The 15,049-nt window shown below is 42.4% G+C and overlaps 1 protein-coding gene across 1 annotated transcript; it reads left to right on the top strand.

Annotated features, from left to right (window-relative positions):
* The first annotated feature begins 191 nt into the window (after positions 1-191).
* Positions 192-5,413, top strand: LOC138957383 (glutamate receptor ionotropic, kainate 4-like). Its single transcript, XM_070328506.1, has 3 exons — positions 192-357; positions 1,667-1,893; positions 5,165-5,413. Exons 1-3 carry the CDS (start codon positions 193-195, stop codon positions 5,373-5,375), a joined length of 603 nt encoding a protein of 200 aa, XP_070184607.1. The 5' UTR covers position 192; the 3' UTR covers positions 5,376-5,413.
* Positions 5,414-15,049: the final 9,636 nt, after the last annotated feature.

The following is a 15,049-nucleotide window of genomic DNA, read 5'->3' as shown; positions in this document are numbered from 1 at the left end:
ATGTTCAATACATAATCACTTAACACATGGCGCCCCATACAAAATGCGGTGCAATATCACTTTGCTCAAGTTTAGACGTGTTCATTTTCTTGGTATAACATTTTCCTCGTTAAGTTCCAACGGCAATACCATGTTACAGCCGTGGCACACGAAGCTGTCTCAAGGGGAGGTCGCGTGTTACTATGGGCCTGGATGCTGATGTGCTTGGTGACGATTGCTGCCTACACGGGAAAGCTGACGTCAAACTCTGTGGTTACCAAGCAACCAGTTCCCTTCAACTCACTCAGTGAGCTGGTTCAAAGGACAGACTACCGTTGGGGCATTGAAAAAGGAACCCTGCAGGAATATATTTTTGCTGTAAGAGTTTTGAACATATCATTTAACTGTTGATTTGATTGCTGTAAGACGGGCGTGGTGGTAAGACATCGGCCTCCTAATCGGAAGGTTGTGAGTTCGAATCCCAGCCGCTGCCGCCTGGTGGGTTAAGGGTGGAGATTTTTCCGATCTCCCAGGTCAACTTATGTGCAGACCTGCTGGTGACTTAACCCCCTTCGTGTGTACACGCATGCACAAGACCAAGTGCGCACGGAAAAGATCCTGTAATCCATGTCAGAGTTCGGTGGGTTATAGAAACACGAAAATACACAGCATGCGGCCCCCGAAATCGGCGTATGCTGCCTGAATGGCGGGGTTAAAACGGTCATACACGTAAAAGTCTACTCGTGCAAAAAACATGAGCGAACGTGGGAGTCTCAGCCCATGAACAAAGAAGAAGAAGAAGATTGCTGTATTCTTGTTGAGTTATGCTTGCTAACTGTTACCCATGCGTTTTTAGTGAGACGGGGTGCTAAGAGAAAATGTGCCATCTTTGTTTGTTTGTTTTTTTGTTTGTTTGCTAAACGCCCAGCCGACCACGAAGGGCCATATCAGGGTGGTGCTGCTTTGACATATAACGTGCGCCACACACAAGACAGAAGTCGCAGCACAGGCTTCATGTCTCACCCAGTCACATTATTCTGACACCGGACCAACCAGTCATAGCACTAACCCCATAATGCCAGACGCCAGGCGGAGCAGCCACTAGATTGCCAATTTTAAAGTCTTAGGTATGACCCGGCCGTTCGAACCCACGACCTCCCGATCACGGGGCGGACGCCTTACCACTAGGCCAACCGTGCCGGTGCCATCGTTGTGTAATGATGTAAATGGACATTAAAGTTTCGTTATGTTATCTCCTCTTATTATGCTTTCTGATAAATTTAAACTGTCATGTATACGGCACTTTAAAACAAGAACTAAAGTTCGAGAAACATGAAGGCCCTAGTGATAGTGGTGATCATATCCAGGGATGGCCAAATCTCAAAATTTTAACTTGCCAGCCGGGCGCGTTACTTCAAGAAAGTCACTAGCCCCGCAGACATTTCGCTGGCCTGGTACATACCACAGTTGATCTGCAGTGTTTGTATGGCTATAACACTCGATATTATGAACGAAAGTGTTGCATTTGATCAGAATTTTCATTGGCCAGCCGGGCTAGTTTCCAGGCGGTTTCTACTAGCCCGGCTGTTTGCTCGCCCCTGGCGATCGGGCGGACTATTATTTTGGTCATCCCTGATATCTCAAGGTTGGTTCGGGTCACTCACGCAACACTCGTTCACTTGGGCAGACTTCAAACCTCTCAGACTACCAACAGTACCACAAGCGTGCAGAACGGACAGACGGGTTGGCCGAGTTGTTGGCGGGCAACTTTGTCCTGGTGACGTCTGCCGCCTTTTACAGAGTCAAGAAATTAGAACATTGCAGACTGGCTGTGGTCAGGGACAGGCTCTCCCAAGACACCTACACCATTCACCTGCAGAAAGATTCACCCTACACCGCCTTGTTTAACCAAGTGTGAGTTCTGCTAAATTGATAGTCATGTGTGGAGTGCGTGCGTGTGTGTTTGTGAGTATGTGTGTGTGTGTGTGTGTGTGTCACCGTGTGTGTCACCGTGTGTGTCACCGTGTGTGTCACCGTGTGTGTGTCACCGTGTGTGTGTCACCGTGTGTGTGTCACGGTGGGTGTGTATGTGTGTGTGTGTGCATGTGTGTGTGTGCGTGTGTGTGTGTGTGTGTGTGTTTTGTGTGGCGGGGGGTTGCGGAAAGGGGTGGTGTTATGTTGTGTGTATGCTTGTGTGGGTCTGTGTGTGCGAGTATGCATGCGTGCGTACGTAGCTGTATCTTGTGTGCAGAGTGGAAGGAGAAAAGATAGATAGGGGCAGATACACTTGTTTGGTTAAGATAGATAGGGGAAGATACACTTGTTTGGTTAAGATAGATAGGGGTAGATACACTTGTTTGGTTAAGATAGATAGGGGTAGATACACTTGTTTGGTTGCCAATTTGTCTCTGAAAACATACTTGTCTCTCTTTTGGAGTAAACACGCAGCTCAGAAAGATAGTGAATGAGATCACCTCGAGACTCGCCGCCCACTGTCACCCGACTATGTGGCGACTCCTGGCATGAGGTGCATGAAGCGAAACTGGGTGCCGCCCAAATGGGTGTCACGCAGCCGCAGGGTCTGATTGGTTGAAATTGACATTTGTTGACAATTCAACCAATCAGAACCCGCGGCTTGTTCCCACCCAGTTTCGCTTCGTGCACCTCAGCCCTGAAGCCTCAGACGCTCTGTTTGGGCACAACTAAATATAGCCTACATGCATATGGTCAGTAAGCCTTAGAGGCTCTGTTTGCGCACACCTAAATATAGCCTACATGCACATGGTCAGTAAGCCTTAGAGGCTCTGTTTGCGCACACCTAAATATAGCCTACATGCACAAGGTCAGTTAGCCTTTGACGCTCTGTTTGCGCGCAGCTAAATATAGCCTACATGCTTATGGTCAGTAAGCCTTAGAGGCTCTGTTTGCGCACAGCTAAATATAGCCTACATGCATATGGTCAGTAAGCCTTAGAGGCTCTGTTTGCGCAGAGCTAAATATAGCCTACAAGCGCATGGTCAGTTGGCCTTTGACGCTCTGTTTGCGCACAGCTAAATATAGTCTACATTCACATGGTCAGTTAGCCTTTGACGCTCTGTTTGCGAACAGCTAAATATATCCTACATGCATAAGGTCAGTTGGCCTTTGACGCTCTGTTTGCGCAACGCTAAATATAGCCTACATGCACATGGTCAGTTAGCCTTTGACGCTCTGTTTGCGCGCAGCTAAATATAGCCTATATGCAAATGGTCAGTAAGCCTTAGAGGCTCTGTTTGCGCACAGCTAAATATAGCCTACATGCATATGGTCAGTAAGCCTTAGAGGCTCTGTTTGCGCACAGCTAAATATAGCCTACAAGCGCATGGTCAGTTGGCCTTTGACGCTCTGTTTGCGCACAGCTAAATATAGCCTACATGCACAAGGTCAGTTAGCCTTTGACGCTCTGTTTGCGAACAGCTAAATATAGCCTACATGCATATGGTCAGTTGGCCTTTGACGCTCTGTTTGCGCAACGCTAAATATAGCCTACATGCACATGGTCAGTTAGCTTTTGACGCTCTGTTTGCGCACAGCTAAATATAGCCTACTTGCACATGGTCAGTTAGCCTTTGACGCTCTGTTTGCGCACAGCTAAATATAGCCTACATGCACATGGTCAGTTAGCCTTTGACGCTCTGTTTGCTCACAGTTAAATATAGCCTACATGCACATAGTCAGTTAGCCTTTGACGCTCTGTTTGCGCACAGCTAAATATAGCCTACATACACATGATGATGATGATGATGATGATGATGATGATGATGATAATTAGTTTTAACGTCCTCTTAAAACCAATTGGCCTATCTTTGGACAGGTTGAGTTAATATGCTTTATGGGGGGACAAGACACTGAACAAACATGCAAACAGAAAACACATAATTATGATCGTGTTATATATATCTGGAAGTCTGTTGTTGCGCGCATGCGATATTTCAAAATGGGGATGGAAGTAAATATTGTGTACCTGGAATAATTATGGTTGGACTGGAGCGATTTTGTAGGCTTATTTGCTTTTTTTTTTTATGTAGAATATGTTTATATTTATGGCTGAATAAGTAAATAAATACATAACTGGAAAAGTAATACAATAAATTAAAAAAAAAGTCGCGTAAGGCGAAATTACTACATTTAGTCAAGCTGTGGAACTCACAGAATGAAACTGAACGCACTGCATTTTTTCACAATGACCGTAGTCCGCCGCTAGTGCAAAAGGCAGTGAAAGTGACGAGCCTGTTCAGCGCGGTAGCGGTTGCGCTGTGCTGCATAGCACGCTTTACTGTACCTCTCTTCGTTTTAACTTTCTGAGCGTGTTTTTAATCCAAACATATCATATCTATATGTTTTTGGAATCAGGAACAGACAAGGAATAAGATGAAATTGTTTTTAAATCGAATTCGGAAATTTTATTTTAATCATAATTCTTATATTTTTAATTTTCAGAGCTTGTTTTTAATCCGAATATAACATATTTATATGTTTTTGGAATTAGAACATGATGAAGAATAAAATGAAAGTAATTTTGGATCGTTTTATAAAACAATAATTTTAATTACAATTTTCAGATTTTTAATGACCAAAGTCATTAATTAATTTTTAAGCCTCCATGCTGAAATGCAATACCGAAGTCCGGCCTTTGTCGAAGATTGCTTGGCCAAAATTTCAATCAAGTTGATTGAAAAATGAAGGTGTGACAGTGCCGCCTCAACTTTTACAAAAAGCCGGATATGACGTTATAAAAGACATTTATCGAAAAAAAGAAAAAACGTCTGGGGATTTCATACCCAGGAACTCTCATGTAAAATTTCATAAAGATCGGTCCAGTAGTTTAGTCTGAATCGCTCTACACACACACACGCACAGACACACACACACACACACACATACACAACGACCCTCGTCTCGATTCCCCCTCTATGTTAAAACATTTAGTCAAAACTTGACTAAATGTAAAAAGTAAATTTAGCCAAAGAAAAATATTGAAATAACTTTCTAAAATAAGATATCAGAATAGGGAACTTAAGTTAAGGTAGGAGGGCAGTATATACTTAAGCCTTGTTTGATTAGACTCCCGTAAGCCTTAGACGCTCTGTTTGCGCACAGCTAAATATAGCCTACATGCACATGGTCAGTATACGTTTCTGTCCAGGCTGGCCAGAGCCACAGAGCACGGACTTCTGGACTACCTGAAGCGCGACTGGTTCCTACAGGAGTCCGGTTGCCAGGACGACGAGACCCGAGTGATACCAGTATCTGTGGAACTGGTCAAGACAGCCTTCATCATGGCCGCCCTGGGTGTGCTCGTGGCCGCACTGGTGTTGATGCTCGAGCGTCTGCTCACACGTGGAGAAACACTTTGAATATAAAGAAGGCTATAATTATATGCGTTATGGTACTGTCCTACATGCGTTTCCTGTTAGGAATATAAAGGGTGTTTGAGCCGACTGACTCTGTCCGCCTCTCTCTCTTTATCTCTGTCTCTCTCTCTCTCTCTGTCTGTCTCTGTTTCTGTCTCTCTTTGTCTCTTTGTCTCTCTGTCTGTCTCTGTCTCTGTCTCTCTCTCTCTTTCTGTCTCTGTCTCTCTCTCTTTCTGTCTCTGTCTCTCGCTCTTTCTGTCTCTGTCTCTCTCTCTCTCTCTCTCTCTCTCTCTCAGCCTTCATCTTGGTAGCCCTGGGTGTGCTTATGGCCGCACTGGTGTTGATGCTCGAGCGTATGCTGACACGTAGAATAACATTTAAAGTACAAAGACGGCTGTACTCGTGAAGTTTCTTCCAACTGGCTTGGATTCAAACAATTGAGGACGTAAACGCGTTTTTACTGCAAGGTGAAAAAAAAACTGCGTTGATAGTAAACCTACCAATTCCTTTTTACTTTTAGTCAAGTTTAGACTAAATGTTTTAACATAGAGGGGGAATCGAGACGAGGGTCGTGGTGTATGTGTGTCTGTCTGTGTGTGTGTGTGTGTGTGTGTGTGTGTGTGTGTGTGTGTGTGTGTGTGTGTGTGTGTGTGTGTGTGTGTCTCTGTGTGTGTGTGTAGAGGGATTCAGAGTAAACTACTGGACCGATCTTTATGAAATTTTACATGAGAGTTTCTGGGTATGGTATCCCCAGAAGTTGTTTTTATTTTTTCGATAAATGTCTTTGATGACGTCATATCCGGCTTTTTGTAAAAGTTGAGGCGGCACTGTCACACCTTCATTTTTCAATCAAATTGATTGAACATTTTGTAAAGCATATCTTCGACAAAGGCCGGACTTCGGTATTGCATTTTAGCTTGGTGTCTTAAAAATTGATTAATGTCTGGTCATTAAAAATCTGAAAATTGTAATAATTTTTTTTTATATAAAACGATCCAAATTTACGTTTATCTTATTCTACATCATTTTCTGATTCCAAAAACATATAAATATGTTATATTCGGATTAAAAACAATCTCTGAAAATCAAAAATATAAAGATTATGATTAAAATTAAATTTCCGAAATAGTTTTAAAAACAATTTCATTTTATTCCTTGTCGGTTCCTGATTCTAAAAACATATAGGTATGATATGTTTGGATTAAAAACACGCTCAGAAAGTTATAACGAAGAGAAGTACAGTAAAGCGTGCTATGCAGCACAGCGCAACCGCTACCGCGCTAAACAGGCTCGTCACTTTCCCTGCCTTTTGCACTAGCGGCGGACTTCGGTCATTGTGAAAAATTGCAGTGCGTTCAGTTTCATTCTGTGAGTTCCACAGCTTGACTAAATGTAGTAATTTCGCCTTACGCGACTTGTTTCTTTTCTTTTGACGTGGTCGTTGTCGTTGTCAAAATGGCCGAACATCACTAACGTCGAGTTACACGTCAGCTGTATATATATATAACTAGATGAATACCCGCTTCGCCGGGAAGAAGTTGAGCCGAATACCCGGCTGCGCCTTGGACCCGGCTTTGCCGGGTGTACGCCGGCTTTGCCCGCGCACCGCACGAAGGAAGGGAGATAAACGCGCAAAACACTGGAGAAGAGTAATACCCGGCTTCGCCGGGACAGTGACCGTCTAAGAATAGTGTAACGGGAATATGGATTGAGCGTTGTCGACAGTGACCTTCTAAAAATAGAAACGGGAATATGGATTGACGCCACACGAACGAAGGGAGATAAACGCTGAAAACACTGGAGAAGATAAGGAAGAGTTACTGGGAATGGATCCAGAGAAAAACCAAAATCGGTTCAGCGCTGCGCGCTGAGAGCACGTGTTGAAATATCTCATTGACCAGGTTGTGTCCGGGGTGTACCTGAATATGGCCACCAAATTTGAAAGAGATCCATCGAGAACTTTGGCCGTGCATCGCGGACACACACACACACACACACACACACACACACACACAGACACACACACACACACACACACACACACACACACACACACAGACAGACACATGTCGTATATATATATATATAGACACCAGCCACTCGTGATGTACGGTACTGTCCAAGTGACTACGATTATCTCGAAATCTCGAGGTCATAAGTTCGTGTCTCTGTCGGGGCGTTTATTTTTTTCTCAATCCCTCTTGAAAATAAAATATCCTCAGTCCTGAGTGAGTAAACAGGAAGTTACCAGCGCGAAAGTCAAGCGTTGAATGAAGCTGTCAAGGTCATGCGTGCAGTGTAGGTCGAGTTTCAAGCCTACTTCGCTGTAGAGAATTCTGTAGGCCTACCTATCGTTTAAAACACCTAGCCTCGGATAGTCATAGATAGACCACAGCCGAGGCCACATAACTGTGTTGGCTGTTTGGCAAGCCGATCGACTCCTCTTCTTTCTTATTTGTGCCAGTTTAGACCGGACTTTTTTTACCCAGGTCAAAAACGACCAAAAGGTTTGTGAACAAAAAGCGAGACTTGGAATAAAAGAACCAAATAATGTTAGGAGGACGAAAGTCGCTTGATCTTTTCAAGGCTTGTTATAGTCTCTCGGGTGCCAGGAGATTGGTTCCGCATACCTCTCACTTGCTCATGTTGCACGTGTCGTATGCATTTAGCGCGCGCGCCTGTAACGTCGCTTTGTTTCTGAGATCTTAAAATTGCGCCCTGCCTCATTTGTTAAGGATTCTTTTTTTTTTAATTTTTTTTTTTAATTATTATTATTTTTTTTTAAAATTATTATTTTTAATTATTAATTTAAAAAAAAAATTGTTAATCAATTTTTTTTTTACAACACATTATACAGTACATCACAGTTCACATCGCCACATACATACATACAACATGCATACTAAAAGAATGATCTAGAAAAGAGAGAAATAGAGAGAGAGAGGGGGAAAGTTAAAGAGGCACGGTATAGGACTGTTTGACTACAACAACTACTAGACCCTTAAATAATATTGATTACTGCAAGATTCAAGTTTACAACAGAGTATATATCAAGATACTGTTAACGAATTAGGGAGGAGGAGTAGAGCCTAGTACTGGACAATTTTCATGAAACCAGGTTAGAATAAGGATTCTTAAAACAATGTTGTGTTTACTCAGGCATGGGAATTCCAAAATAGAAAAAAACTCTGAAAATAGGCCAAGGTCCACGGGCCGCCTAGGCCCCGGCAGGGTACAGGAGCAGAGCCCCGTTGGGGGGACCGGAAGGCAAACGATAGCATTTTAGACCAATATTTTGATAGTTCTTGTGTTAGCAAATAATGGATAGAGAGACAATAATATACATATAATTTAATGGGTTTTTTTCCCCCGCGGACGCATTTTTATTTTCGCTGAAACGTAATTTCCTCTTTGCGGAAATCCGTGATTTCGCGGACAATTCCCATGCCTGTTACTGTATGGAGTGACAAAAGCTGTGTTTCCGGTAATTCGACCTAAATGCACTTTTTCGGACTGCCACCCTCCCCCCATATGAGGGCCTGGAACGCACGGTTCAAAGATAATTGACAGTTTGCAGTCTAAGGCCACAATCACGAAATGCTAAGAGCCCGAGAAATGTATCCATCAAATTGCTATCTTAGATTTAACATCACACGTAGAGCCTTCGTATATATCTTCAGAATAACTTTCAACGGCCTTTAAAGGCTGACATATAGTCCTATTTAATTAGTTTAATTACTTCCAGGGCTTTTCCCATCGTTGCGGGGATGTATAAATTAAGCTTCCTGCAAAGTTTTAGGTTTGAAGTCCTTACCAATTACGAGAAATAATTAATTCGTTATTGCATTGTTTAGCAACAGTTCTCCAGGACTTGGGCTATTTTTAGACCTTTGACGTCACGAAGTGACGTTTCGTAAACCAAAGATGGCGTTGGAGACAGTCAAAGAGCGGTTGCGTACAATGGCAAAAAAGATAGAAGTAAACCCGTCTAAAGCTGTCAAGGCCACTAAATCTGCTGAGAAGAGAAAGTGGACTCCTTGCTTCATGGATTATCACGCAGCACCAGCGCTGGGTCGCGCTGAAAGAAAGATTGTTTTCGTCAGAGGCCCATCGCTTCAAATTGAGAACCAAGTACAAAGGGGATACTGAACTCGCCAAAGTTTTGCTGGACACGTGAGTACATAGGCCTATTAGAAAATTAGATGTGCTTGTCAGCTGAAGCCTGTGGCCTTATTCTTGCGAATATGTGCTGTGAAAGATCGTATATTTCCGCCTGCGCAATTTCCAGAAAACATCCACTTTCACCTTGAGACTGTTCTGTTTACATTCGACACTATCAACACCACTTTGCAAAACTGAAATAATGTTTTCTGTGTTCGAAAGCTACAACCAATCGTTATTATATCCCCTTAGGTACAGTTTTATAACATTATTGGCACATGCAAACAATAATTATGAATTAATTAATGAACGCTACGAATATGGCAGCCAGATGGGGAATTTTGTTGTTGTTTTTAATTCTCTTTTTTGGATGTTTTTTAATTTAATTTTTTAGATTTTATTTTTTTTACATGTATAGGCTTTACATTACATTTCATCAGATGGGGAATATTTGTTTTGCACCCTATCCTTCAGGCTTAGTGGCAGCCCCCAAAGAAAGAAGCTAATGAAAGTAAAAGAAAGGTATTCCTCAGACAGGCGCTATTACACGCGTTATCAAAAACATCGATTATTCTCCCAGGACAATGCCTCTATTTTAATATCCTCATTTAGTGCATCATAAACAACATCTTTATTGAAGAACATAAAGAGAAAACGTTTTTCTTCTTCCTCTTTTTCTACGTTGATGGGCTGAAACCCATGATTTTTGTTATGTGTTTGACCGTTTTTATCCCGCTATTTAGGCAGCTATACGCCGATTTCGGGGAAACATGCTTGGTATTTACGTGTTTCTAGAACCAACTGAACTTTCACATTGATTACATGATATTTTTTGCGTGCACTTGGTCTTGAGCTTGCGTGTACACACACGAAAGGGGATAAGGCACTAGCAGATCTGCACATAAGGACCTGGTAATAAGCTTACTGAAAACAAATGAGTGTGGAATATAACGGCTAAACTGAGCCCCGTGCACACAGACCCACCAAACAATGTCGTATGTATGCAGTAAAAAGATTTGCAAATCCACAAAATGCGAATAAAAAGATCTGAGAATGGCGCCGATCTTACGCTTTGCACGGCGAATGCAAAATGAATTCTTCACAGCTATGCAAGTGTTTTCTTTCGCACTTCTTGACACGAAGCAGGCCAAGTCTTCTCTTCTGCATCGACACCAATCGTTACTTTGAAGTGACAGGCGACTAGGCATTCTCTTGGAGAATAACAATTAATTATAAAAACGAAAAATACAACCCACAAAACCGACGGTGAATTTCCGGTGTAAATGTCTAAAGGGTAAGGCCAAAAAAAAAAATTGTCTGTTTAGGGTAACATGACCAAAAAAAGTAGGGTCGGTAGGTAGGTAGGGTTTTTGTTTTTTTGTTTTTTTGTTGTTGTTGTAAATGCTATGTTGGCTGAACATTCACTTCTTATATTTGATGAATACATGTTTCAAAACTAACGTATATTAAATGAAACGCCAAATGTCTCTTTTTAGCATTTTTACCTCTTTTTTTCTCTTTTTTTTTTTGAAATCAAAAAAAAGTTTTTGGGTCGGCGCCAAATCGATAGGGTCGGTCGGGTTACCCTAAACAGACAATTTTTTTTTTTGGCCTAATCAATATTGTGAAACTGCGTTTAGCAGGCAGAAACCCGACAAGTATTGACAATTAACTTGCTTGTGGCTTCAGCGAGAGTTTTAAACTGCGATTTCAACTTTGTGTTAAAGTGGCTAGACACGATTTCATACTGAAGGCGCTGAGAAAACGAAGTGTCGAACTTATTAATCGTCAATTTGTTCAGGGCATGCAGACCATACTAAGATGAAATCGGTGGAATTAACCTCAAAACAGTCTCTCAAACTTACTGACTCCGGCAGAACATATGACCATTGAACATGAGAATATGAATGGAATTTCAATGTCAAAAGTATTGCTGTTCACCATGATTTTGTCTCATTTTGGAAACAATCACACGGTTCTCCCAGGCTGCGAAGTTTGACACGCCGCAACAGTTTCCTGAAATCTGTGACACTGAAGACTTCAGCATCCACTTTACAAACCTCGCACATACACTGAAACTGTTTTGAACCGACTCACAAAGTCACATCGAAGCCGAGAAATTTAGTTTGGTGTGATTCTTCTTTTTCTTCTGCGTTCGATATTCATTGCTGTCATAATTATGATCTCATATCGTCAGGTGTGGCTGCCATGAAGTCCGCAGTCTTCTGTAGATCGGCAGCGGGTCCCCAGAGCTTGGTGGCCATGCTGGTGTCTTCTGGCCAGTAGTGCTGGCGTACTGTCTCCACAGCTTGGTACCCAGGCTGGTGTCTTCTGGCCAGTAGTGCTGGCGTACTGTCTCCAGGTGTCTGTAGAGCTTGGTGGCCAGGCTGGTGTCTTCTGGCCAGTAGTGCTGGCGTGCTGTCTCCAGGTGTCTGTAGAGCTTGGTGCCCAGGCTGGTGTCTTCTGGCCAGTAGTGCTGGCGTGCTGTCTCCAGGTGTCTGTAGAGCTTGGTGGCCAGGCTGGTGTCTTCTGGCCAGTAGTGCTGGCGTGCTGTCTCCAGGTGTCTGTAGAGCTTGGTGCCCAGGCTGGTGTCTTCTGGCCAGTAGTGCTGGCGTGCTGTCTCCAGGTGTCTGTAGAGCTTGGTGGCCAGGCTGGTGTCTTCTGGCCAGTAGTGCTGGCGTGCTGTCTCCAGGTGTCTGTAGAGCTTGGTGCCCAGGCTGGTGTCTTCTGGCCAGTAGTGCTGGCGTGCTGTCTCCAGGTGTCTGTAGAGCTTGGTGGCCAGGCTGGTGTCTTCTGGCCAGTAGTGCTGTTGTGATAAATCTATAATTACCCTTCTGCTGAGTGTTATATGAGTCGGGAGCGGTATTCATTGGACAGTACTTTTCATAATTCCTAATGATCTCCCGTTTTCGCATGTGCAAGTCTTAAACACTGAAGCGTCACAGGATACACAGAAACCAATGATTAAAAGTATTAATAAACGCTAGACTATCTTGATTTAAAAAAAAGTTCTGTCACTATAATATATCACATGACTTTTTAAAGTACTCACTGAGAATGCATGCAGTCACATAATTATGCTTGTTTATGTTGTTTTTCAAGGAAATACCAAACTCTGACACGTCTTGCATTATATTAGCATATTGTTGTCTGCATAGTCACGTGAGACGTTGACGACATTATAAAAAAAATAGATTTTCATCACCCATGTTTGATTCACTCTACATTCAGACAGAGGGAAAAATCCAAAATTGTAATCTGACTCACATGACAACTCAAACTTTTTTCTGTCAGTGAGGATTATAACTTGACTGATCGTACTTTGGTCAATGTAAAGCAGTATCTTCTTCTTCTTCTTCTTCTTCTTCTTCTTCGTTCATGGGCTGAAACTCCAACGTTCACTCATGTTTTTGCACAAATCGCTGGAAAAGTGTCGCATTGCATGTGAACCATCTTTTCTGAGAGACATAGCGTGCAATGTACATTTTAAGATAGGAAACAAATGGGTTATTGACCGACTTTCCAGAAGTATGTCAGAGAATTCGCTGCCTTGAAGAGTTTTACTTACACTAAACCCCTATTAAAAGAAGAAACACAGACAGACAGACAAACGGACAGACAGACAGACAGACAGACAGAAAAAAAATCAAACAGACAGACAGACAGACAGACAGACAGAAAAATCAGACAGACAGACAGACAGACAGACAGACAGACACACACACACACACACACACAAACACACACACGAACACACACACGTGCACGCACTCAGTGGATGTTTTCTCCATTGCACAACATCTTCACCAGATGGCCATTTTATTACATGTATCAACCTGTTCCAAATCCCGGCTGATGTCTAAAACATATGTTCATATTAAATTAAGATTTTAATTCACAGCAATCTGTTAAGATCTTGACATTACAGCTTTCATTGAGACAATCCGGAGCACACCGATCAGCTTCTCAACCGTATTTCAAACAACAACATCAATTTTTCAACCTTATTCCAAACAATAACATCAATTTTTCAACCTTATTCCAAACAATAACATCAATTTTTCAGCCTTATTCCAAACAACAAATCAATTTTTCGATGTTTGTACAAAATAATCTCTCTCTGTTTCACCCGTTGTCCCATGCACTATATTGGTAGCTGCAGCTGGTTGATGTTAAATGTAATCTTGGAGAGCGTTCATGCATGGTTATGGTCTTCTGAGGCAAGATCGGCACCTGGTCTTCTACTTCCTTGACTGTGGATGTTGCAACTAATTAGAGACATATCCTCTGGTTTTTCGAGAGATTCTGGCGGACTGGTAGGGTTGTCAAAAGATTCTTCTCCGGCGAACTCTTTGGAGGATGTCCCTGCAGGATCGTGTCGTCTGGTCCGATCATGTGCTTTGTCGTGTTCAACAAGCATAGCATCATTTCTGTAGATTGTGTCTGACTTTCCTATTCCTAATCTTGACCTTATGAGTGGTCCTGCAACTGTATCTTGTGAGCTGCCAGATCGTATGCAGTGTCTGTTTTGTTGTTCGTTGGTATGCTTTTGTTAATGACCGATGCTGATCCTCTAGGCTGACATACTCGTGTAAAATTGTCATTTAAAGTGTTATTTTTATTGGCAATGTTCGCATTTTCAGAAGTTTGGCTTCCTCGTTTTTCTGGATTGCTTGCTTTAGCCATAGTGATGGCCTCAATGTTCCATGAGACGCCAAAGCAAGAAATACAATCTTTTTCTGCTATTTTAGTTTGAGGATCATCAGTTGAGCATGCTATGTTCCTGTTAGTTTTCGTAGTAAAGGCAGCAGCACTTTTCCTTCCTTTGCCACAAGCTTTATCCATATTTTTGATCATTTCTCCTTTTCTGTTTTGAAGACCAAATCTACTTGGAGAAGTCGATCTATTCGATAAAGCAGTGAGTGAATCATGAGACTCACCCATAATACAATGATTGGAATCATTAATCATCATAAAAATTCATGACACTGTATGTCACGTGCCGTCATTCCATTCTTTCCATAAGCTTACCATCCCGAAGAAGGCAGTAACGTGCCGAAATATTGATTATAGATATAAACGTACCTAAACTGGTTACTGGTGTGTTTTCTTTTTATTTAAATGATTGGAATCGTCGACTTTGTCGGTGCTTGTGACTTTGGGGGAGAGCTGAGCACCTTATCTACAGCTGAATTGCTGTCATCTCCCAAAGGAGATTCCTCTGTTCCCAACGCATCTCGAAGCTGAACACGTCCAGCTTGTTCCACTGTTGATACCAGTAGGTCTTTACTCTGGCCCACCACGTGCCTTTTTGTTGTCCAGACCTACATTAAAGACCTCAGCTTGTTTTGGTGTTTTCTCACCTTCTTTTTCGTCTTTTCTTTTCTCTTCTAAACTTGGATAATATTTTGTGTAAAATTTACGGATTGATTTTGCTTACTGTGTAAGGGCTTGTCTGTCTGCCATGTTCTTCTTGTACATTTGTTTGAAGACACCACCATAAGCCGTAGGCTTGT

This window comes from Littorina saxatilis, unplaced genomic scaffold (assembly GCF_037325665.1).
Source record: "Littorina saxatilis isolate snail1 unplaced genomic scaffold, US_GU_Lsax_2.0 scaffold_1812, whole genome shotgun sequence".
Taxonomy (NCBI): domain Eukaryota; kingdom Metazoa; phylum Mollusca; class Gastropoda; order Littorinimorpha; family Littorinidae; genus Littorina; species Littorina saxatilis.
This window is presented reverse-complemented; position numbering and strand designations above follow the sequence as displayed.

Coding starts and splice junctions, on each gene's coding strand:
- LOC138957383 (XM_070328506.1), top strand. CDS start 193: ATGCTGATGTGCTTGGTGACGATTGCTGCCTACACGGGAAAGCTGACG. Junction 358..1,666: donor TGCAGGAATATATTTTTGCT/GTAAGAGTTTTG, acceptor TCACTTGGGCAG/ACTTCAAACCTCTCAGACTA. Junction 1,894..5,164: donor ACCGCCTTGTTTAACCAAGT/GTGAGTTCTGCT, acceptor GTTTCTGTCCAG/GCTGGCCAGAGCCACAGAGC.